This window comes from Theropithecus gelada, chromosome 14 (assembly GCF_003255815.1).
Source record: "Theropithecus gelada isolate Dixy chromosome 14, Tgel_1.0, whole genome shotgun sequence".
In the NCBI taxonomy this organism is placed as follows: domain Eukaryota; kingdom Metazoa; phylum Chordata; class Mammalia; order Primates; family Cercopithecidae; genus Theropithecus; species Theropithecus gelada.
The window spans coordinates 21,497,677-21,522,118 of record NC_037682.1 but is presented as its reverse complement, the minus strand read 5'-3'; the positions used below and the strand labels follow the sequence as shown (position 1 = coordinate 21,522,118).

General features: G+C 43.2%; 1 protein-coding gene across 1 annotated transcript in view; it reads left to right on the top strand.

The window, feature by feature from the left end:
• The first annotated feature begins 599 nt into the window (after window positions 1–599).
• EXT2 (exostosin glycosyltransferase 2) overlaps window positions 600–24,442 on the top strand; it is a 157,080-nt gene continuing 133,237 nt past the window's right edge. Inside the window, 5 exon segments of the mRNA XM_025356328.1 lie at window positions 600–787; window positions 8,591–8,629; window positions 13,619–14,184; window positions 15,128–15,217; window positions 20,181–20,297. Coding sequence (XP_025212113.1) covers window positions 8,621–8,629; window positions 13,619–14,184; window positions 15,128–15,217; window positions 20,181–20,297 — 782 coding nt within the window. The 5' untranslated portion in view covers window positions 600–787; window positions 8,591–8,620.

The following is a 24,442-nucleotide window of genomic DNA, read 5'->3' as shown; positions in this document are numbered from 1 at the left end:
TTCCTTCCAGAAAAAAGTTATATACATGCCTGAATATAAGCACCTTCCTTACATATTTCTCCCTTTTGTTTTTGCATATGCGTAGTTTACCTAAAAGTGATCGTACTTGCCCGCTCTTTTGGACTACGCTTTCATATTAACTAATATCTTGGAAATATTTCCTTACCCATATATATTGCACCCTCTCACATTCGAATCACTAATCAAATTCCATAATTTATTTCGATTGTGTCTAGCATTTCGCTATGATTAGAAAGAATGCTGTCGCGGAAATTTTTGGCAAACATTGTTGAGAATATCCTATCCACAGAGAGCTTGTTGGACCGAAGGGTACCAGAATTTTCCATTTGATGGATAGTACCAAATTGCCCTCCAGGAATGTTGTACCCTCACCAGAACTGATTATAATAAAACGACTACATATTTGTTAGTTTTATATAAGCGACGCGTGGTGTCTCGTTCGGGTTTAAGGATTCTTTAATTATGAATGAGGGTATCTGAGCATTTCACTGCGGAGCCTGACTGGGAAAACACTGCAGCGGTGTCCTGACTCCTCCTGTCCACCAGGAGGCGCGGCCTGGCCGCTCCCGCATGCGCAGTGCGCTCGGTGTCAGACGCCCCGGAGCCCGGTCACCCTCCCCGAGCTCGCTGCTGGCTCGCCCAGACTCGGCCCTGGAGGTGGTGGCTGGCGAATCGGCGCGATCCGACCCGGGCGGAGGTGGCCCGTGCTCCGCGGCATGAGCCGGTGACCGAGCGCGGGGCCGAGCGGGAGGCAGCCGTGGCCGAGGTAAGCGCGGCGCTCCAGGGCGGCGGCCGGGCTGGCGCTGAGGCTAGGGCTCGGGCCTCCCGGGGCCGCGGCTAGGTAGGGACAAGGGCCGAGGGAGCGCGGCCGCGCAGAGGCTTCGTGGAGGCCCGTGGGCTGCGAGAGGCCACCCCCAGCCCCGCCGGGGCCGTGACAATGACTGCCCGCTTTTGGAGCGCTCCGATTTCCACTCCTGCTTCTCCTTCTCCCCCGGCGGCGGCCGTGCTTGCTGCATCTTGGTACCCACCTGTCCGCCTAGCCAACCTTCGCCCCCAGTCCGCTCCTTTCTTTCCTCCGGGGACCCGCCCTCCGCTCTCCGCCCTCCGCCGTGACCCCTCCCTTCCTGCTGCCACCTTCCCGCCAGCCACAGGGATCTGATTACTCCCACGGGGATGTCCTGTGCCTCAGGGCCCGGCGGTGGCCTGCGGCATCCCCTGCGGTGCCGGGAGCCGTGGGACGAGGTGGGGAAGGGGCCAGGGGCGTGTTAGGCCGGGGACTGGGTGGCCGGGGGCGTTTTAGGCCGGGGACTGGGTGGCCGGGAACTAGGTGGCCGGGGGCATGTTAGGCCGGGGACTGGGTGGTCGGGGTCATGTTGGGCCAGGCACTAGGTGGCTGGGGGCGTGTTAGGCAGGGGACTGGGTGGCCGGAGGCCTGTCAGGACGGGGCAGGGGCGTGTTAGGCTGCGAACTAGATTGCTGGTGGCATGTTAGGCCAGGGACTAGGTGGCCCGGGGGTGTGTCGGGCTGGGGCCAGGGGCATGTTAGTCTGGGGACTAGGTGGCCAGAAGCACACTGGCTCTGGATTTCAACTTGAAGCCCAGGGGTATTTGGGGCTTTGTTACATTCGGAGGGAACCAGATCTAAACACACGATTTTGAGAATCAAATATTTGCTTGGTGTTACTAATTGGGCAGTCCTAATCTAGAAAGGTTCTTGACTTACTTGTGTGAAGACGTGGTCTTGAAATATGTCCACTTAAATTCTTCTTGTAAGTCAGGTAAGTGCTCTATGTACTTTAACTGGACTTAGTTTGTAACTTTCGGAACTCAAAGGCTATTCATCTTAATAAAATAGATGATTCAGTTTCCATCATTCACTTTCCCCGACTTCCTGGTTGCATGTGAGGGTATGAATGGATAATCAGTTTTGGGGCCAGACTGCCATGCTTTGAATCCTAGCTTTGGCATTTCCACTTGTGTAATATTGGGCCAGGTGCTTAAACTTTCTGCTGTACTATCCCCATCTGTAAAATCAGGGTAATAATAGCTTGGCTTATAGTGCTATTGTGAAGATTAAATAAGTTAACACTATAAAGTGCTTCAGACAGACCCTGGCATGTAGTAAGTGCTTAGTAAGATTTAGATATTAATTATGTAATGACACAGGTTGTCTTATAGTATAATCCCACAATTAAAAGGGTATTGTTTTTAATTGATAATAATTTTTAGGGGCATTTAACCATAAAATAACTTTAATTATAAAGAATCCTATCAAGTAAGGCAATGAATTGTGGCTTTTTTTGGTTTCGCTTATATTTGGTTCCTCTGTTTTTTGGAACGGTTGGGTTAAGATCCAGTGTAGCAGTGGCCCCGGGAGTTCAGCTGTAAGGGCCTTTCTAAAAAGTTTAAGAAGAGGCCAGGCGGGGTGGCTCACGCCTGTAATCCCAACATTTTGGGAGGCCAAAGTGGGTGGATCACTTGAGGTCATGAGTTCAAGACCAGCCTGGCCAACATGATGAAACCCCGTCTCTACCAAAAATACAAAAAATCTACCCAGGTATAGTGGCACACGCTTGTAATCCCAGCTACTCAGGAGGCTGAGGCAGGAGGATTGCTTGAACCCAGGAGGCTGAGGTTGTAGTGAGCTGAGATTGTGCCACTGCACTCCAGCCTGGGTGACAGAGCAAGACTCCATCTCAAAAAAATAAAGAAAGAAAGAAAATAAAAATAGAAAGGTTAAGACGACAAGAGACTGTGACTCAAAACATTGGACTAAGTGGATTGGATATAACCTGAAGCACCAAGGAAAGGTTATTCAGGCAAATTTTAGGAATAAATAATTCCAGGAACAGAAAATGCATCTCATCCTCACCATAGATTGGGGTTAAAAGACTTTTCCAATGACTCAGTGCTTGACAGCTAGCCAGATGATTCCAGTGTTTTGCAGGGGCAGGTTTGATGTGTTTCAAGGTGATAAAGTTTGTAGGGCTGAAATTCTTGTTTTGATCCAGGTTATGGTATTGTATGGAATAAACCTTCATTAGTAGATGATTCGTTTCAGTCTGTCATCTTCCTGGGCTTTTAACTTCTTGGTGGTAGGGAGCTGTCTCATTGGACAGACAGATTATGACTTGTTTCCTTGGATGATGGTTTGGAGATATTCCATCTCTCTGTGCTTTGGCATGTGAAAACTGTTCTGGGAGGATGGCTTCTGTGTGTTACAGGGATGAGGTTGGAGTGTCCTGAGTCAGGAGCACTGTCACTTCAGTCTAGCCCAGCAGTTTTACAAAAAGGTTCCAATGTAGCACAGGTTTATAAAGGCAGGGGTGCAGGCTGGGCGCAGTGGCTCAAGCCTGTAATCCCAGCACTTTGGGAGGCTGAGGTGGGTGGATTACCTGAGGTCAGGAGTTCAAGACCAGCCTGGCCAACTTGGCGAAACCCCGCCTCTACTACAAAATACAAAAAATTAGCCTTGCGTGGTGGGCGCCTGTAATCCCAGTGACTTGGGAGGCTGAGGCACAAGAATCGCTTGAACCCAGGAGGTGGAGGTTGCAGTGAGCCGAGGTGGCACCACCGTACTCCAGCCTGGGCAGCAGAGAGAGACTCTGTCTCAAAAAAAAAAAAAAAAAAAAAAAAAGGCAGGAGTAGGGAGAGTAATGGTTCTCTTTGGATGTGTTTGCATATGATGGATGTTTGGAGAGGAGGGTGTTCAGGGGTGGGTACAGAAAATTCAGAGTCTGTGGAAATATCTAGTTAATCCCCCTCCTCTTTTGGAAATTCCTTTCTATTTAGGAAAGATAATAGTAAGAGGCCATCACATATAGTAACTCAAAACTTATTTCTAAACCGTGTGCACCTATGGAACTGGGAAGGATAGAGACATTTGTTCATTCAACAAATATTTATGTTTATATTAAATATGCACTCCAGGCTGGAGTGAAGTGACGCAGTCATAGCTCACTGCAGCCTCAACCTCCTGGGTTCAAGAAACCCTCCCACCTCAGCCTCCCAAGGAGCTGGGAGTATAGTCGTGCACCTGGCTAATTTTTGTATTTTTTAGTAGAGACAGGCTCTTGCTATGTTGCCCAGGCTGGTCTCAAACTGCTGGACTCAGGTGATCCTTCCGCCTCAGCCTCCCAAAGTGCTGGGATTACAGGTGTGAGCCACTGCACCTGGCTTAAATATATGTTCTAGATTTGGTATTAGATGCTAGGAATACTGAGCAGAGATGAACAACTGATTACAGGAAAAATCACAACCAGTAGAGGAGACAGACTTGCAAATACTTAACCAATTCATAAAATGTGGCAGGTGCTAGAATGAAGTGTATAAAAGGTGATGTGGGTGCTCGCAGGGAAGACCCTCTCTCTGTAAAGCACTTCTTAGTAAGGGGCTTTTCCCCTTTCTTTTCTCATCCTTTCCCTTTCATTTCTTTTATTGTTTATTCCACCTCAAGTGCTCGCCATATCTCTCAGCTTTTATTCCTTGGAGTTTGAAACAGATATGTGGGAGTTCGCTTAGCTTGTGTCGACACACTTCACAAACGTGGAGGAGTTTACGTGTCTGGGGGCGTCCCTCAGCCAGTGTGGGGTGGGCTTTGGTGGGTGAATGATGTGGCTTTCCATCCTCCAAAGGGACAGCTCTGAGTTGTGTTCTCCATGCTTCTCCAGAGGGATCATAGAAGGACTGGGCACTGTGGCCTACCTCAGTCTGGTAACCAGCTCAGGTGTGCACCCTTCTGACTCCTCTCCTTACTTCCTCTCTCTGGCTTTCTGGATTCACCTTTTGCAAGACACTTGCACCCAAGTTGTTTTCTCTTAGTTTGGCAGAGCACAAACCAAGACTGTTGGTACTAAAAGTGGCTCTAGAAAGCAGTGTGAGATAGTATTGTTAAACTGGAATCACTCAACCTCAGTTGGCAACAAGGACCCCTTTACTAGTATTAATTTAGGTGTTGGTAACCCCTGGTACTCTCTAACATCACAGTTGTAGTAAGACTGTCACCAGCAGTGGGTTGGGATGAGACTCAAGTGGAAGGAAAAGCATTGGCTAGTATGGTAGCTCTAGCACTTGAGCAGTGTATGGACAATGGTAATGATAAGGATAGTGCAGTTGACTGACTCTTGTTATCTTCCTTAGAAGCCCTGGGGTAAGAGAATGCCATGCCCAGGTCAGCCAGACATGAACTCAGGGTACACTGTGAGAGACAGAAGGCTCTCTGGCCACATCTCCTGCAGCTGGAGGGCAGGCTGTTTTGAAGGTCAGGCCCAGAATTTGATTATACTTGTGGCAGAACTGCAAAGGAAGCTGAATGCACAGCCTTGACAGGTTGCCTCTGCTAAATCAGGGCAATGGTAGCAAGATGTGAGACCCTGAGACCTGGATGGAGACATTTGGGTGAAGGCACAGAGAACTTTGAATTCCCAGATTTCCTTAGATCCCTTGGACCAGTAGAGGTATGCACCTCTCTGATGCAGAGGACAGCAGTCTCTTCTTGCCTGGACACTGTGCAGAGCTCTCACTTGAGGCAGATGCCTCACCATATGATCCTTGTCCTCCTCAAGATCTCCCTCCTCCCCCACTCAGATCTCAGCATTGCCTGAGCAGGAAAGCAGTTTCTCCAGGAGTTGCAGGACCTGGCTAATATGGACCAGCAGAAACGGCAAACAAAATGAATGGCGGGGAGAATCTTAAGGGTATTGGACCAAAGGTGGGGGTATTGGTGGACTATAAAGCTGGAGAGGAGAGAACCTGTTGACAGGTGAGCATTCCTTCATGATTCAGGATTTGGTGACCTAGCAAGGACAGCTGGAGCCAGTCTTGGTATGCGGCTGGGCGGGCTTCTCGAAGCTTGGACATAACAATGACCCATACCAGTGGTTTGCAACCAGGGCTGATTTTGCCTCCCCAAGGGATATTTGGCAATGTCTGGATATATTTTTGGTTGTTACACCTGGGGGTTGCTTCTGGCTTCTACTGAGTAGGGATGCTATTCAACCACCTCCAGTGTACAGAATAGCTCTCCACAAAAAAGAGTTATGTGGCCTAAAATGTCTTAGTGCTAAGGTCAAGACATTTTGGACTGCAATAAATGAGGTGGAGGCATCAGAACTATCTTGGCAGAGTATTGAGGAAGGAATCACCTGCACCTCCTGCCTGTGTTCCTGGGAGGGCCTATTGCTTTCACTCTGCTAATATGGAATGCCAGTGAGGGGACCTGCATCTTTGAGAAGCTCAGTGTTGGCTGCCCTCTGTAGGACAAGATTGACCTTAGGAGATGTTACTATGGAACTGGGTTCCCAAGTATCAATGAGGATGATAGGATTCTGAGATAGTGGAGGCCAGATGGTAGCAGTTAACCATCAGAGACAAGGTAGACATAGTGCCCAGAATGGGCAGCAAGGCTGGACTTACAACTGGGGATTCTTGACCCATTCTGATGCGAATAGAGCATGATGTTTCTAAGATGGGCAGCTAGCCATGGTGCTGCTTGACTTGTATAATCAGTTAAAAAAAAATATTAAGAGCTGGCAAGTAGAAGATTGATGTCAGCTGCTACAATGGAACAATCACTGTCTCTCACCTCATTTTCAGATATGAGCCACTTCTTAGACCCACATCCCATGAATTGAAGGGGAGGCTGGATCTCTTTTGGGAAAGATCTTGTAACATTCCTGCACGTATAGGCAGACATTCTCCCATCCTTCCTCAAGGGAACTGCAGATCTTTATCAGAATAGCTGTATAGCAAAGAAAGTATAATATTTAGACCTTTATAGGGCTGTTGAATACAGGGTCCGGACTGATAACAGTACCAGGCAACCCTCAACCAACAGCAGCTAGGTGTTGCAGATAGATGCTCTAGCCTCCCATCCTGCTTAGCGACCAGCTGTAGTCTAAATGAGTCTTCAGAGGGCCCCTGGTAGCCTTAGGAGCCCCTGTTGCCCACTGCAGTAACCAGCCTAAGAACACACTCTTTATTGGCTTTGCCCTGTTGCCTGTCTTCTTGGTCCCTCACTGTGGCTTTCTGAGATCACCTCTCAAGTAAGTAGACTATTTGCACTCCTGTCTTTGTCACTCTTTTTTTTTTTTTTGCATGGGGTCTGGGGTGTGAGGGGACTCAAACTATGACAGGTAGCAAGAAAAATGTGATATGTAAGACTAACATAGTGGGTATCAGCTCCCTCTTCCTTCTGCTGAGGCCACTTGGGACTCTGGAGTCAGTTCCTGTGGTTCCATATCTCCTCCAACAATACTTGGTAGTGTCTGACTCTTAATTTGCCTGTGCTGTTGGGTATACATTTCATTGTGGTTTTATTTTCCGTGACCATTAATGAGACTAAACATCTTTTTATATGTTTATGTGCCCTTTTTGCCTTGTCTGTGAAATTCCTGTTTAAGTATGTTTTCTGTTTTTTGTTTTGTTTTGTTTTCTTTTTGTTTGTTTTTTTCTTGTTGCTTCGTACAGTTGTTTATTCTGGTTGCAAGTCCCTATTGGTTATATGTGCTGGAAATATATTCTTCAGGCTTGCAGCTTGTCTTTTTACTTCCTTATTGTGTTTTTGATGGAAAATTCTTAATGGTTTGTGCTTTTTGTATTTTGTTTTGGAAATCATTCTCTGCCAGATGTCGATATTCTCTATTGTGGTCTAAATATTTTATAGTTTTTCCTTTTACATTTAGTTTTAAGATCTACCTTGAATAGATTTTTCTCCCCTTTGGCTACTTTTAATATTCTTCTTTAAGTTTCTTTTTAGCGGTTTGGCTTTGATACATCTAAGTAGCATTTTCCTTTTTTTTTGTTTTTTTTTTTGTTTTTTTTTGAGACGGAGTCTCCCTGTCTCCCAGGCTGGAGTGCAGTGACGCAATCTCAGCTCACTGCAAGCTCTGCCTCCCGGGTTCACGCCATTCTCCTACCTCAGCCTCCCGAGTAGCTGGGACTATAGGCGCCCGCCACCACGCCCAGCTAATTTTTTGTATTTTTAGTAGAGACGGGGTTTCACCATGTTAGCCAGGATGGTCTTGATCTCCTGACCTCATGATCCGCCCGCCTCGGCCTGGCCTCCCAAAGTGCTGGGATTACAGGTGTGAGCCACCATGCCCGTCACCATTTTCTTTACATATATATTCTGCTCTGAGTTGAGCATCTTGAGTCTGTGAATTGGTATATTTTATCACTTTTGGAAAAACTTCACAAAACACAGTTGGATTATCATATCTGCTTCTGCATTCAGTCGGTTGCAGTGTCATGCATCATGTAGCCTTTGGAAAATGGAAGTGAGTAAAGCAACTGTCAGTATTAAACCAGTATAAACTGTTTGAAAGGGCCTGGGGTGCCTGAAGCATACCTCAAGAACCACTGTTCTAGGGTTTTGGTATGATGCATGTGCTGGCCTCCTAAAATGAGCTTTGGAGTGTTTCCTCTTTTTTTTCTGAACTCTGGAATAATTTGTGGGAAATTGGAATTATTATTTCTTGAATATTTGGTAGAACTTGGAAAATTTTCTGGGCCTGGAATTTTCTTTATAGGGAGACTTTTAAACTTTTGGTTCAGTTTCTTTAATGTTATAGAACTACTCAGAGTTGCTGTTTGTCCTTGAGATGCTTTTGGTAAGTATATTTTAAAATAATTTTTCCATGTTATCTGAGTTTTCAAATGTAGTGGCATAAGTTCATTGATATCATCTTATCTTTTAAATATATGCAGCAGTTAGAGTTATGTTCCCCTTTTCAGGTATTTATTTGCACCTTTTTCCTTGAACTCTTGATTAATCTTACCAGAATTTTATTAGTCTGTTTTTTAAAAAACAACTTTTACACTTTGGGAGGCTGAGGCAGGCGGATCACGAGGTCAGGAGATTGATACCATCCTGGCTAACATGATGAAACCCCGTCTCTACTAAAAAATACAAAAAAATTAGCCGGGCGTGGTAGTGGGTGCCTGTAGTCCCAGCTACTCGGGAGCCTGTGGCAGGAGAATGGTGTGAACCCGGGAGGCGGAGCTGGCAGTGAGCTGAGATCACACTACTGCACTCCAGCCTGGGCGACAGAGCGAGACTGTGTCTCAAGAAAAACAAAACACAAAAACAAAAAAACAACTTTTAGCCTTGTTGACTATTTCTATTTTGTTTTTAAATGAATTTCTGTGCTTTTATTTATTACTTTCTTCTGTTATCTTTGGTTTTATTTTGTTGTGGTATGTCTTTTTTATAGTTAATCTGCAATTCATGAAGATTTGTAAAGCTCATGTGTGAATACAGTGTTTGTTCCCTTAACCTTAATTTTGTTATATATGGAAACTATTTTTCAAACTATGAAGAACCCATTATTGAGTGGTATAATTGATCTAGTAGGTTATGGCCAGAATTTTTTAAAAAGCAATAGAATAACAGAGTAGAAAAATGGAGGGTTCATTGCATGTTCTGTGGCTAACACTGTGTACTCATAGTACATAGCTTAAATATTGTTTTGTGAAACTTTATTTAAAATGTCTATAGACACACATATATATATTTGTCTACATTGGGCCACAATATAACTTGTATTTCTTACTGTCAATTTTAGTTTAAAAAAAGTTTTGAAAAACACTATTAAAGGGTAGTTTGTCTAATATTAATAAAGGTTTCAAACCAGATGGTACAAAATACGTGAGGAGCTTGCTTTTACATGACCTATTCTGTGGCCCTATTTTAGACTTACTGATAACAGCCTCCAGTGGTGGGGCCAAGGAATCTGTTTTAACAAACTCTTGTGCTTCTTACCCTTCAGGTGTTGGGGAACCACAGATTCAAGTATACACATAGACCTTGAGAGCTTCTTGGGAAGTTTTAACATAGGCCAATGGAGGACAGCTCCTTGCATGCATTTGTCCCAAAACTTCCTGTCTGCAAACTTCAGGAAGGATATGCAGAACGGCAAGCAAGCCATACTGTAGGGTGGGCCTGGAGCTGGTAGGGGATGGGAGCAAGCAGGAATGTTCTGCTGTTAGAATGATAGCAAAAGTGAAATTGCTGTCATGCCCACATTTCTGTCATAAAGCGATTAGAATATATTGAGTGACTGATGTATATACTCCAAAGATGATCATGTTTTAAGCTCAAAATGTATGAATTTTCATATGTTAGTCAGTGACAAGCAAATTCCTTGTTACGTTCCAGTTTCTGGTCTCAGAGAGATATGACTTGAAATCATTTATGACCGTTTAGCATATTTTACCCAAAAAACTGACAGTGATTGTGACATTCAAGGCTTGGTAATACTCAGCTAGTTAGGCAGGAAGCAGTTTACCACGTGGGCAGTGATGGGGATAGCTCCATTTATCCGAAGTAAAAATGGTTGATGAACTCTAAGATGGTCTGTGAGCTTTTCAGTTACTTCCCAGTATATTAATAGGTTTCTTAGAAGATCCGTGAGTAGAATGATACCATTTTGTTATTTTATGTTATGTTATGTTATGTTATGTTATATTTTTTGAGACAGAGGCTTGTTGTGTTGCCCAGGCTGTAGTATAGTGGCATGATCTCGGCTCACTGCAACCTCCGCCTCCCAGGTTTAAGTGACTCTCTTGCCTCAGCTTCCCAAGTAGCTGGGATTACAGGCGCCCGCCATCATGCCTGGCTAATTTTTGTATTTTTGGTAGAGAGGGAGTTTCACCAGGTTGGCTAGGCTGGTCTTGAACTCCTGATCTCAGGTGATCCGTCTGCCTTGGCCTCCCAAAGTGCTGGGATTATAAGCATGAGCCACTGTGCCTGGCTTTTTTGTGGATTGGGATTTTGACATGCAGAATGTCAAAATAGTTTGTTGAGTAACATGGTAAGTCTGTGGCAGATGACGTAGCCACACTCAAGGCTCTGCCCTCCGCAAACAGTATCTGGGAATCACAGAGGAGAAGTTTGTTTGGTAAGGATCTTAAAATGTGGTCTACATGGGAACTCTATGTTTTTAGCTGAGGACTAAAAATTTTCTTTACATCTCAGTCAATAATGCTTATTGGCTGTTTTATTTATCTATTGCTGTGTAAGAAACCACCCCAAAATTTAGAGGCTTAAAACAACAACAATCATTTGTTTGCTCATGATTACGGAATCTGTGCAGAGCTTGGTGGAGATGGCTCATCTCTTCCCTAATGGTTTTGACTGGGATCTCTGTGTCCGCTGGGGTAGGTTGCCTTTCACTGGGAGCTCAGCTTCCTTAGAGCATGGCAGCTGGATTCGAAGAGTGCAAAGGCAGATGCTATAGGGCCTCTCAAGTCCTGTGCTCAGAAATCCCGGAACATCACTTCAGCCACATTTTCTTGGTCAAAGCAACTCATAAAGCTAGCCTAGATGCATGGGGAGGGGACGTGGATTCTACATTTTGTTTGGAGAAGTGCCACGCAAATTCAGAGATGGAAATAATTGTTGGTGTTCATCTTTGTAAATGAATCTGCCACATTGGCCCTTTTCCTCCCTTTCTCCCTTCTCTCTTTCTCTTCCTCTTCCTCCCTCCCTTTGTCTCTCCTGCCCCATCCTTTCTTCATTTCTTTCATTCATCTAAATGCAACTGTCACCTTCATTATAAATCATCTCTATATGTTTTATTTAAACATGAAAGATTAATTTTTTTTCTTATTGATACTCTTTTGTACTTTATTGATATTTTCCTAGTGGTGTTTTTACATTCTGCCTTTTGTTATAGTTTTATGTTCTCTCCCTCATTAGAGTGGGGTCTTTACTTTCATCTTTGTTTTCTTCACAGTGCATGGTGGGTGCTCAATAATGGTTTGAATGAATAAGTGAATGAAAACAGATTTTTTTTTTTTGATACAGAGTGTCGCTCTTTCACCTGAGCTGGAGTGCAGTGGCATGATCTCAGCTCACCACAACCTCCACCTCCTGGATTCAAGCAATTTTCCTGCCTCAGCCTCCTAAGTAGCTGGGATTACAGGTGCACGCCACTATGCCTGGCTAATTTTTGTATTTTTAGTAGAGACGGGTTTTGCCATGTTGGTCAGGCTGGTCTCGAACTCCTGACCTCAGGTGATCCACCCACCTCAGCCTCTCAAGGTGCTGGGATTATAGGCATGAGCCACTGCGCCAGGCTAAAAACAGATTTTGGAATAATGAAGCATCAGTTTGTCCAGTTAAATCATTATTTTACATTAAGCAAGTGTTTTGAAGTAAAATAACTGTCTTTTGCTATTCCACTTTTGATTTTTCTGCCTTGGTCCGAGCCCTCATTCCCAGAGTCCCACATTTGCCAACTTCTGCTTTAGGCGAATGTGTATTGATAGGGTATAATAATATTTTATATTATGAATTAATATTTATGTTAAATATATGCAGTATTAAATATTAAATAAATTATATACGATGTATATTCATATATCTAGATATATATTTCTAAATGTATTATTATTATTATTATTATACTTTAAGTTCTAGGGTACATGTGCATAACGTGTAGGTTTGTTACATATGTATACTTGTGCCATGTTGGTGTGCTGCACCCATCAACTCGTCAGCACCCATCAACTCGTCAATTACCTCAGGTATAACTCCCAGTGCAATCCCTCCCAGCTCCCCCCTCCCCATAATAGGCCCTGGTGTATGATGTTCCCCCTCCCGAGTCCAAGTGATCTCATTGTTCAGTTCCCACCTATGAGTGAGAACATGCGGTGTTTGGTTCTCTGTTCTTGCGATAGTTTGCTGAGAATGATGGTTTCCAGCTGCATCCATGTCCCTACAAAGGACACAAACTCATCCTTTTTTATGGCTGCATAGTATTCCATGGTGTATATGTGCCACATTTTCTTAATCCAGTCTGTCACTGATGGACATTTGGGTTGATCCCAAGTCTTTGCTATTGTGAATAGTGCCGCAAAGAACATATATGTGCATGTGTCTTTATAGCAGCATGATTTATAATCCTTTGGGTATATACCCAGTAATGGGATGGCTGGGTCATATGGTACTTCTAGTTCTAGATCCTTGAGGAATCGCCATACTGTCTTCCATAAAGGTTGAACTAGTTTACAATCCCACCAACAGTGTAAAAGTGTTCCTATTTCTCCACATCCTCTCCAGCACCTGTTGTTTCCTGACTTTTTAATGACTGCCATTCTAACTGGTGTGAGATGGTATCTCATTGTGGTTTTGATTTGCATTTCTCTGATGACCATGTTTATAAGAAGTGTTCAAAATCCCTTTTCGTTATTTCACCACACCACTTTAGGGAAAGAAATAGGTACATTAAAAGTCGAGGCTGGGCGCGGGGGCTTATGCCTGTAATCCTAGCATTTTGGGAGGCCGAGGCAGGCTGATAGCTTGAGCTCAGGAGTTCAAGACCAGCCTAGGCAACATGGCAAGACTCCTTCTCTACTAAAAATACAAAAAATTATCTGGGTGTGGTGGTCGCAGTTACTTGGGAGGCTAAGGTGGGAGGATCGCTTGAGCCTAAGGGGGTGGAGGTTGCAGTGAGCTGAGATTGCACCACTGCACTCCAGCCTGAGTGACAGAGTGAGACCCTTTCTCAAAAAAAAAAAAAAGTTGAATAGTCTTTTCAAGTGTCATTTGCCATCCTAAACACTCGATTTTTCTTATTTCTCTCCCTGATGACCAGGAGTGTGAGAAAGAGGCTGTCTGTGTCATTATGTGTGCGTCGGTCAAGTATAATATCCGGGGTCCTGCCCTCATCCCAAGAATGAAGACCAAGCACCGAATCTACTATATCACCCTCTTCTCCATTGTCCTCCTGGGCCTCATTGCCACTGGCATGTTTCAGTTCTGGCCCCATTCTATCGAGTCCTCAAATGACTGGAATGTAGAGAAGCGTAGCGTCCGTGATGTGCCGGTGGTCAGGCTGCCAGCCGACAGTCCCATCCCAGAGCGCGGGGATCTCAGTTGCAGAATGCACACGTGTTTTGATGTCTACCGTTGTGGCTTCAACCCAAAGAACAAAATCAAGGTGTATATCTATGCTCTGAAAAAGTACGTGGATGACTTTGGCGTCCCTGTCAGCAACACCATCTCCCGGGAGTATAATGAACTGCTTACAGCCATCTCAGACAGTGACTACTACACTGACGACATCAACCGGGCCTGCCTGTTTGTTCCCTCCATCGATGTGCTTAACCAGAACACACTCCGCATCAAGGAGACAGCGCAAGCGTTGGCCCAGCTCTCTAGGTATCTCACACTGGTACAGCCCAGTGCCCAAGAGATACTTGAGTGGCCCTCAGGGAACTAAAGGGAAGGGAAGGATGGGAATGCTTCTGCTCTTGAGTCGGCCTCCCGATGCTGTCTTCTTGCAGGACGGGGTGTGTTGAAGGGACTGACTTGCAGCACGAGGCCTGTGTGGCAGCGTCTGCCTGTGTGCCCGTGAAGAGTAGTCTGCCGTCTCCGGCACTACTGCTGTGGGTTCCCAGCCTCTTAGAGTTTCCAAACTTAGGGTGGCTCTTCTTCCTATATTCTTCCTTTTAAATCTAAACGTGCTCCCGCCTCCTCTTAGCACTTACATAATACACATTCACTGTAAGAAGTCTGAAAATACAGGTAAGCAAAAAGAAGAATCTAAGATTCATTCCGAAATCCTGCCTCTTAAGAGATAAACATTTTTAATATTTTGATGTTACTAAAAATATACATACACATGTGTATATAGACGTTTTGTCCCAAATGGAATCACACAGTACATGCTCTTTTGCTTTTCCCCTTATATATCATGAATATATTTCCAAATTATGACATAACTTTATGTTCTTTTACTATATAACCTTAAGGGTTGCATAGTATTCCATTTTGCCGATGTTCTACTGTATATTTAGCCAGGCTTCTCTAATGTATTTGTGTTTCTTTGACCAAATGGTGAACATTTGGATAGTTTTCAACTTTTCATTGTTAGAAGCAGTTCTGTATGGGACAAGCGTGAAGTACACGTCCGTCCATTTTTTCTGTCATGGAGCCCGACTTGTGTCTGATGTGCTGTTGGGATTTCCAGGAGTTTGCTTTGCATACCTGAGAAGCGGCCCTATTTGGGCTTGGGGATCCTTGGTACTTGTTATCCAGTAACTGACTCTTGTCTCTTCATAGTGGACACATGAATTCTCCTACGTTTTAAATTTCTTGACAGGTGGGATCGAGGTACAAATCACCTGTTGTTCAACATGTTGCCTGGAGGTCCCCCAGATTATAACACGGCCCTGGATGTCCCCAGAGACAGGTAGGAGGCATATTTGGGGCTGTCCTTATGACGGGTTTCTGAGGATTAAGTAAATGCTAGATCCTTTTGTTCATGTGAAATTATATTCCTAAATCTACCGCATACTTTGTAATCAGAATTGTTTATTAAACTAGAAAATTGTCCTAAGTGTTTTCCTCCTGAAGATTTAAAAGTGCTTAAATCTTTTATGGAAAACCGGTTAGGGCCTATGTCCTGGCATAGCCTCTAAAACTGTTTTCCCACTCTGGGCCGTGCACTTCTGAGTGTAACACATCCAGCCCCCGAAAGTGTGCCAGGCTTGTGCTAGCTCTCTCTGAATTCGGGAGCATTTGCCACAAGTACATGCACAGTTTACTGAGAGAAGGCAGCGTGGATATGTCAAAGTGATACCCAAAGCCTGTAATGTAGAGGGCAATGGGGGCATGCTGATTCTCATTTACCTTCTGTTGTTTCAGTCAGCAGGGTTCTTTCCGTCTGTCCCTCCCTCCCTGCCTGCCTGCCTTCATTACTGGCCCCTCTTGCCTTTCCTTCTTTCTAGAATAACCTTCCAAATAGGCAGATGTGGTGTGGGGTGGCCATGACTGCATGAGAGTGACTTTGAGTTCCCTCGCTGTATTTATCTGCCCTTCCCTCCACTGACTGAAACATTTGGGTGTGAACTTTCTTGGAAAGCTCTGGTATGAGGTGCTCCTTAAGGGACCTCCCTTAGCGCTTGGTTCAAGGCTTTGAGGAAAGTAGAAAGTTGGGGCCCCATATAAGGGTCCTGGGCAATACTCAAGGTATAGGATTGTTAAGAGTTCACCTAAACTCGTTTATCACCAGTCTTATTACAGTGGCGTTTAACTCTTAAAAATCATTGTTACTGAAAAGGCAACGGCCTGAGCTATTAGCCCGAGAACAGCCTGAGGTTAGTTCTCAACTTGTTAGAGGCTAACATTATCAATTATGAAAATCGACACTTAGTACTCCTTTTCCCCAGAAGATTAAAGCTAAACCTTCTTTGCTTTAAGTGATTATCTAAAGTCAGTTTTGAGTTTCTGTCTGGAAATACAATTATAACTAGAAGAGACAGACACCCCAGGACCACCCCTCAGCTTAGGTGTAGAGACCATTTTGGACGATAGAGGGCAGTCCGGGTGCACAAATGCTGTAGGAAGTGGCTGAACAGAGGGCAGTTGCGGATTTGGCTCTCAGCCCCAGAGCAGGTGTGCCTGTTCCTGAGTGGGCTACTGTTTTATGGATTTGGTTGTTCTGGGGAAGTGAAATACTTTGGAGAACAGAGAAGGGAAGGAAAAGAGCTGTTAGGAGTGCAGAGTCTCCATCTCCTTTTCTGGATTTCTCTGCAGAAGGGCTTCTTTCTGTTTGGGGCATTTCACTTTTTGCTGACATTTTGGTATATGCATCTGCATGGGAGTTGGATTTTATTTTTATGAAGTGCACATGTTAAATGCAGTTGCATTTCTCTGCAGGAAGGTGTCAAGTAGACAGGAGAAAGTGTGAGTACATGCTAGAGTTTAGGTGTTAGGATCAGGAAGGTTAAATAGTTTTTCCTGTGCGTATATTTTTGTAAGTGATTATAGCCAATCCTATAGCAGGTAATGAATCACCATCTAGTCCTTCTTTATCTTTGCATGTGGGAAATTTCATTTTGAAACTTAGGTGGCCATCTTGTTGGGTAAGGAATAGTAGATTTATTTGTTAATTTTTTTTATCCTTCATCCTTGCTCCTGGATTCAAAGTAGGTAAGAACCGTGAATGCAGAATGGTTTTACGGGAGCTGCATGTCAGATTGTTTGGAAATTAGAAAACAGATGGGCGAGATTAGACAGCTGTAAGATCCCCTAAAGTTCAAAGTCATAGGTGTGATTACTTAAAAATTATTTTACTCAAGGAAATACAATACAAGGACCTGCACTGAAGGGAAATGTCTTCTGCTCAGTGAATATGGTATTTTTTTATGCTGCTTAAATGTTTTTATATTTCTCTTGCATTTTAAAACAATCCATACACATGATACATATATACTTTGTACAAGGGTTGAATATGAATAGCATACAAGTGTATAAAGAGTAAAATGTAAAAACCTGCTTTGATTCCCTCCTCTGTTTTCACTCCCTTATTGAAAGATACTTATTGTTAAATATGATATATTTTTCTAGTCTTTGTTCTACGGATATAGACACAAGCACACGTACAAACCCATTTTATTTTAACTTAAGTGGGAGCATATTTAATGGCTTATACATCCTTAACGACTTAACTAACATATCTGTTAGTTTTCTCAGATATGTTCTGTAATACTGTTACTACCTTGAATTTCTATTATCCTTTCTTGGCAAATATCTCTCACACGTTTCTACTTTTGTGTGGGTGTATATTTATTTACTTAAACTTGTTATGGAAAATTTCACACGTATATAAAGAAGCGAGACTAGTACAGTGAACCCCACATATCCTCTGTCCAGCTTCCATAATCATTAGCTTGTGGCCAGTCTTATTTCATCCTTACTTTCATCCACCTCCACCTCCACTAGATTGTCTAGAAACAAATCCCAGACATTAGATCATTACATCTGTAAATATTTTTGTGTGAATCTCTGCATAATACAGCCTTTTCAAAAAATGTAACTAACTATAATACTATTATCATACCTAGGAAAATTAACAGTAATTTTTCCATATCAGTAAATAGTTAGTAAATATCTAGCCTTTGCTCATGTTTACCTGTCTCATAAATATTGTTTTACAGTTTGTTTGACTCAGTGAACAAATAAGGATGACTGATTGAATCGGTCTGCTTTTTGGGTTTTGTTTTGTGCAAAACCTGAAGCTTTATATTTGAGGAATTTGCAGGCCTGATTCCATGCATGGTTTAAAGGAAAGCGAAGGATAAACTTGCAGCCTCAGTGAATACTTAGATAGCAGGAGAGCTGGGAGAAAACATGCCCAACACTGGGTTAGGGAGGGTGGAGGATACGAGGCGATGGGGAGGAAGGCTCAGTGTCAGAGGAGACGTCCCAGAATCAGGCAGCCCTGCAAAGTGCTAAAAATGCTGGCGAGACCTCCAGTGATATAATACTTGGCCTGACCTGAGTCAGATCATCATATTAATACTTCTTTAGCTGCAGGTTTTCTATTCAGTCTCTTGCAACTTTGGAACTGATCTCTGATTTTGGTATACATAATGGGAAAACAGAATGTGCTGTTCAGAAATTCACTTTTCAGTCAATGTAAAACATGTGTTCTGTAAAGCAAGGGATGCTTACAATATTTTCTCCATTATAATGTAATGGAGACCTTGGCAGAAGAAGATACAGTGCTTTAAAGTTAAAGTCTTGTCAGTAGCAGGGCTGGCAGGAGGCCAGTTTGACTAGCTGTAGTCATGGCTCTTTTTGAGATGACAAACAGAGATTGCATGTGGATGATCTTCAGCGTAAGGCATGCTTCCGATTGCTACTTTCCTACTGCCAGTGCTGAACGTTCACCTTAACCCCCTGGAACAGAATAACAAGTTTGGGGCCCCAGGGACAGAATAACAGTAAAGGTTGATGTGATACACACCTGCTTCCTTTCTCTCCCCATGCACACCCACTTCTCCTCTGGGGCTGTGAGTGTAATAGCCTAATCACCCACGACCCTGGCTTACCTGGACTGCCGGGTGCTTGAATATTGCATCCATAGACATGGATTGTCTGCTTGTCTGCACATAGGCCATGGGGCCCACAGAGTCTGCTTGCCATCATGGTCATGGAACCTGCCTAAATTCATGTTGGACGGATTCAGTGCTGCATGCTAATCAGGAAAAATAAGACCGTATGTTGGTACCAAGAATAGTCATTACATTTTACAGAGTAGACCGGCAGCTGGAGAAGTTTTTAGCCTGCACGTTACCTCATTCACCAGTTCTTGGTTTCATAAAGCTTAAACAAACAGAGTGGGATTTCCAGGGGTGGTTTCAAAATCTTTGAACCTAAACTGGTCATGTTAGAAGGGAATGTAGGTTGTCATCAGGGCCGGGAGGGGATTGGTAGCAATCAATACTGCAAAAAATGTGGTTTCTCAGTTCAGACATCTTGGCTTAGACTTTGTGGTGTGTGCAATTGGCAGAGTTCTGCCTTAGAAAGTGATTTTGATGGGTTTGGGGTCCTGGGAGAGAATAACAGTAAAAGTTGGTGTGATAAACACCTGCTTCCTTTCTCTGATGAAGTGTCATTGTAGTACTTGCTGGATCCAGTTAAAACAATGTGGTCCCTGTTTTCTAATTAAGGAGAGTAAAGGCTAATACAAGCAAACTGCAGGAGAAGGACTGAGGGTTTAATTCTAGGTTCTGCTTCCTGTATAGGGAATTGGGTTAATAAGACTAAGTAGCTGGAATGGACAGTGAGAGCTGGTGGAGGCTACGTGATTGACACGTAGCTCTGGGATGATTGTGGAAAGAACTGCTTGGGGCAGGGATTGAAGAGAGGCTGGGGTGTAAGCGATATTAGATGTGATACTTTCTGGCCACCACTGCTTTCCAGGCCCATCGTCTTCTGAGATTCCAGTCAGTGGTTGGTAAATGACTGCCCCAACCAGTCTTCCCATGCAGAACTGTTATTATTCCTGTTATTGTAAATGTGTTTAATTATAAAGTATGACTAGGGAGAGGTAAATGGGATCTGAGAAAGGTAGCAGAGAGGCTGTCCATAAGGTGTCCTCTGGGCTATGATGTGTTTTAAAAACTGGGAAGTAAGGAAAGGTTATTTAGGACCCTGGGGAAGGCTGGTGATTCAAGGATAGAATACAGCTGATGGCCCCGAGATGCGTGTATAAGGCATTTAACACAGTGTCTTTATAGAAAAATAACTCCGTAAACATTAGTTGGTTTTGATAATAAAGACTCAGTAATTCCTGTTCCTCTCCACAGTGTGTATCAGAATAAAGTCCTTCTTTCTCATCATTTAACAAAATCCTTTGCTCTCAGGGCCCTGTTAGCTGGCGGCGGCTTTTCTACGTGGACTTACCGGCAAGGCTACGATGTCAGCATTCCTGTCTATAGTCCACTGTCAGCTGAGGTGGATCTTCCAGAGAAAGGACCAGGGTAAGGTACATTCATCCCAGCCAGGTTTGCCTTTACTGAATCTGTGAGATGTTGACGAGGTTTAGCGTGGTGGACATCAAAGCAACCAAAACATCAGTTCCAGGGCAGGGTCCCTGAGGCACCCATCTTTCCCACCTCCACGCCAGTATCATTCATCCTGCAGTTTTCTCTATCTCCGTAAATTCACAGTGCTGTGTACCAAGTTTTCTAAAGCAGGAATCCATGTGGTATCCTTAACTCCTTTCTCTCCTTTGTTTCCTATATCAAAGTAGGAAGTCCTATTGATTCTACATCCTAAATACTTGCTAGGTCTATCTGCTCCCCGACTCCTCCTCCTCTACCCTAGACCAGGGAACTGTCATCTCTCCCCCGGGTTGCCGAAGCGGCTTCCTGTGTGGTTTCCCTGCCTCTGGTCTTGCTACCCTCAAGTCTGATCCTTGGCTTCACATTGCTCCTTAGGATAAGATTCACGTTGGTCCTTAGCCCACAGTCCTTAAAACGTCTTTCAAGGCTCTCTATCATCTGACTGCTATCTCCATCTTTAGCTTTGTGTCTGAGAACGTTTTACTTCTTTCAGTTCCTAGAACACGCTGTGCTCTCTCTCAGTTTTCTGGGCGGTAGACACACTCTCCACTGTCTGCAGACCTTCTTCCTCATCTTCATCAATCTAAAATCCTGCTTGTGCCTTAGGTTTCAGCTTGAAACCACCTTCTGGGGTGGGGTGGAGGGGGTACCTTCTTGGCCCCTGCACTGGCTCCTGTGCTTTGTGCTCACATAGCAGCCTGCACGTCTCCCAGAGTGATACACGTGATGCCCATCGTGATGTCTTGCTCAAAGCCTGTCTTGTTTGGATTTTGGATTTTGTACATGCAGTGAAGCTGAGGTTAGTTTTTTGTTTTTGCTTTTTTTTTTTTTTTTTGCTTTTTTAAGTGACAGAGTCTTGCTCTGTTGCCCAGGCTAGATTGAAACTCTTGGGCTCAAGCGACCCTCCTGCCTCAGCCTCACAAGTAGCAGGAACTGTAGGCCCATGCCACTGCATCCAGCTGTTTTTTTAAATTACCATGTCTTCAGTGTCTGGCATTTCTTGGCTCATATTTTAGTATGTGAGGGAGTAAATGAAAAGGGCTGACAACATGGATGTGGAGCATGGATGTAACCTTTTTTTTTCTGTAGTCTATGTAAAAATTGTGCTGTTTCCTGGTGAGAATCTCAATAAGCTTTAAACAAACATAATAAAAGCATCCTTTACTTGTGTGGAAGTGCTCAGAAGCAGAGGTGACCGATATATAAATTGTGACACTAAAAATGTCATATTTGGTTTGAGAAATGGGTCTCATGGAAATAGTTTGCTTGGAGAACATTGGAACCATTCTTTAAGTATCTCAAATGTCCCCTGAGAAACCTTTGTGGACTCTGAGAAGTAAGATAACTTTTCCCAGGAGAAGACATCTCTCTCCTGTTTATGTTCTGCCATGTGGCCCGGGACCAAATTCTGAAACTTACATTAGCCATTCACTTAGCAAATTTTGTTATGTGGACGATGTGTAAAGCCCAGGTGAGCTTGAGACATTTTTGTTTCTACCCTTAGGCAAGTGCAGAGCAAGACTGAGTGGTTCATGAACTTGTTGCTTGGGATATCTTCCTGGATTTTTCGCCCTTCATGGACTCCCAGAGTTGACTTATTTTATTTTTAAAATTGAGATTAATTTATATACCATAAAATTTACTGTTTTAATGTGTACAATTTCGTGGTTTTTAGTATATTTACAAAATTGTGCAACTATCATCAGGCCTCCTACCTAATTCTAGAACATTTTCATCACTCCATAAACTTAATATCCAATAACAGTCAGTCCTTAACCTCTGTCCCCAGCAAGAATCCTTAATCTGCTTTTTGTCTCTATGGGTTTGCCTATTTGGGACATTTCCTATAAATATAATTATACAATAAATGGTCTTTTGTACCTGTCTTCTTTCACTTAGCGTAATGTTTCCAAGGCTTATTCATGTCATAGCACGGAATCAGTACTTCCTTTGTTTTTCGGCTGAATATTTCATCATATGAATATACCACATTTGGTTCATCTCTTCATCAGTTGATGGAAATTTGGATTATTTCCACCTGTTAGCTCTTAGGAATAATGCTGCTATGAACATTTGTATACAAGTTTTTGTGTAAAGCTGGTTTCAGTTCTCTTGACCTAGGAGCAGAACTGCTGGGTCCTACGGTAGCTCTGTGTTTAACTTTTTGAGGAGCTGCCAAACTCTTTTCCAAAGCGGCTGCACCATTTCACATTCCCACCAGCCAAGTATGAGAGTTTCGATTTTCCCCTATCCTCACTAACCCTGGTTATTGCCTGTGTTTTTTACTCTAGCCATCCTAGTGAATGTGAAGTCGTATCTTCATTGTGGTTTTGGTTTGCATTTCACCACTGACTAATAATTTTGAGTATCTTTTCATGTGCTTATCGGCCGTTTATATAACTTCTTTGGAGAAATGTCTATTCAGATCATTTGCCCATTTTAAAATTGAATTGTCTTTTTATTGTAGAGCTGTAACAATTCTTTATCTATAACAGATGTTAGACCTTCATCAGATACATGATTTGCAAATGCTTTCTCCCATTCTATAGATTGCTTTTCACTTTCTTTTTTTTCTTTTTTTTTTTGAGACGGAGTATTGCTCTTGTTGCCCAGGCTGGAGTGCAGTGGCGCGATCTCAGCTCACCAAAACCTCCACATCCCAGGTTCAAGCGATTCTCCTGCCTCAGTCTCCCAAGTAGCTGGGATTAGAGGCATGTGCCACCATGCCTGGCTAATTTTGTATTTTTAGTGGAGACGGGGTTTCTCCATGTTGGTCAGGCTGGTCTGAAACTCCTGACCTCAGGTGATCCACCTGCCTTGGCCTCCCGAAGTACTGGGATTATAGGCGTGAGCCACTGCGCCTGGCCTCACTTTCTTGATAGTGTCCTTTGATGCACAAAAATTCCTCATTTTGATGAAGTCATATCTATTTTTCCTTTGGTTACTTGCAGTTTTGGTGTCATTTTAAAGAAACCATTGCGTAATCCAAGGCCATGAAGATTTACCCTTACGTTTTCTTCTAAGAATTTTACAGTTTTAGCTCTTACATTTAGATTTTTGGTTCATTTTGGTTAATTTTTGTATGTGGTATAAGGTGGGGGTCCAACTTCATTCTTTTGCTTGTGTATGTCTAGTTGTCTAAACACCACTTGTTGAAAAAACGAGTCTTCTTCCATTGAGTGGTCTTGGTACCCTTGGTTACTTGCAGGTCATAGATGTATGGGTTTATTTTTGGATTCTCAATTCGAATCTGTTGGTCTATATGTCTGTTATGCCAGTACCACATTGTCTTGGTTACCATAGCTTTGTATTAAGTTTTGAAATAAATGTAAGTTCTCCAACTTTGTTCTTCCTTTTTCTTTTTTTAAGAGACAAAGTCTCACTCTGTCACTCTGGAGTGCTGGATTGAATTGGTGGAATCATAGCTCACTGCAGCCTTGAACCCCTGGGCTCAGGCGATCCTCCTGCCTCAGCCTCCCAAGTAGCTAGGACTATAGGCACATGCCACCACGCCTGGCTAATTTTTTGTAGAGACAGGGTCTTGTGATATTGCCCAGGCTGTGTTCTTCTTTTTCAGAGTTTTTCTGACTATTCAAGGTCCCTTGCATTTTAATTAACTATTTTTGTTATAAGTAAATATAAATAAAAAAGTCTAAACTGTCTGTGCTTATACAACTACAAAACTGAAACAAATTTACAAATTAAATATAAGCACATCTACAAAACTAATAACATTCAGATTAACATAATTTAATATGATAGCTGATGCTGTTTCTTTGAAATGGGATTGCATCTTTTAGGTGAATATGGAGTTAATTATGGGTTTGCTGGGTTTGATGTGCCTATACTGTTGTATGTTGGGTGACAATGTACTTTTTTTTTTTTAACCATGTTTTCTATTTGAACCATTAGAAGCTTCCCTTTAGACAGCATATTGTGACATCATTTATCTTCATATGGTGCAGATGCATGATTCATATTTTTTCCCAATATTTTATTATGAAAATGTCCAAACAGATAGCAAAGTTTAAAAAATTTTATAGTGAACATCATGTATACCC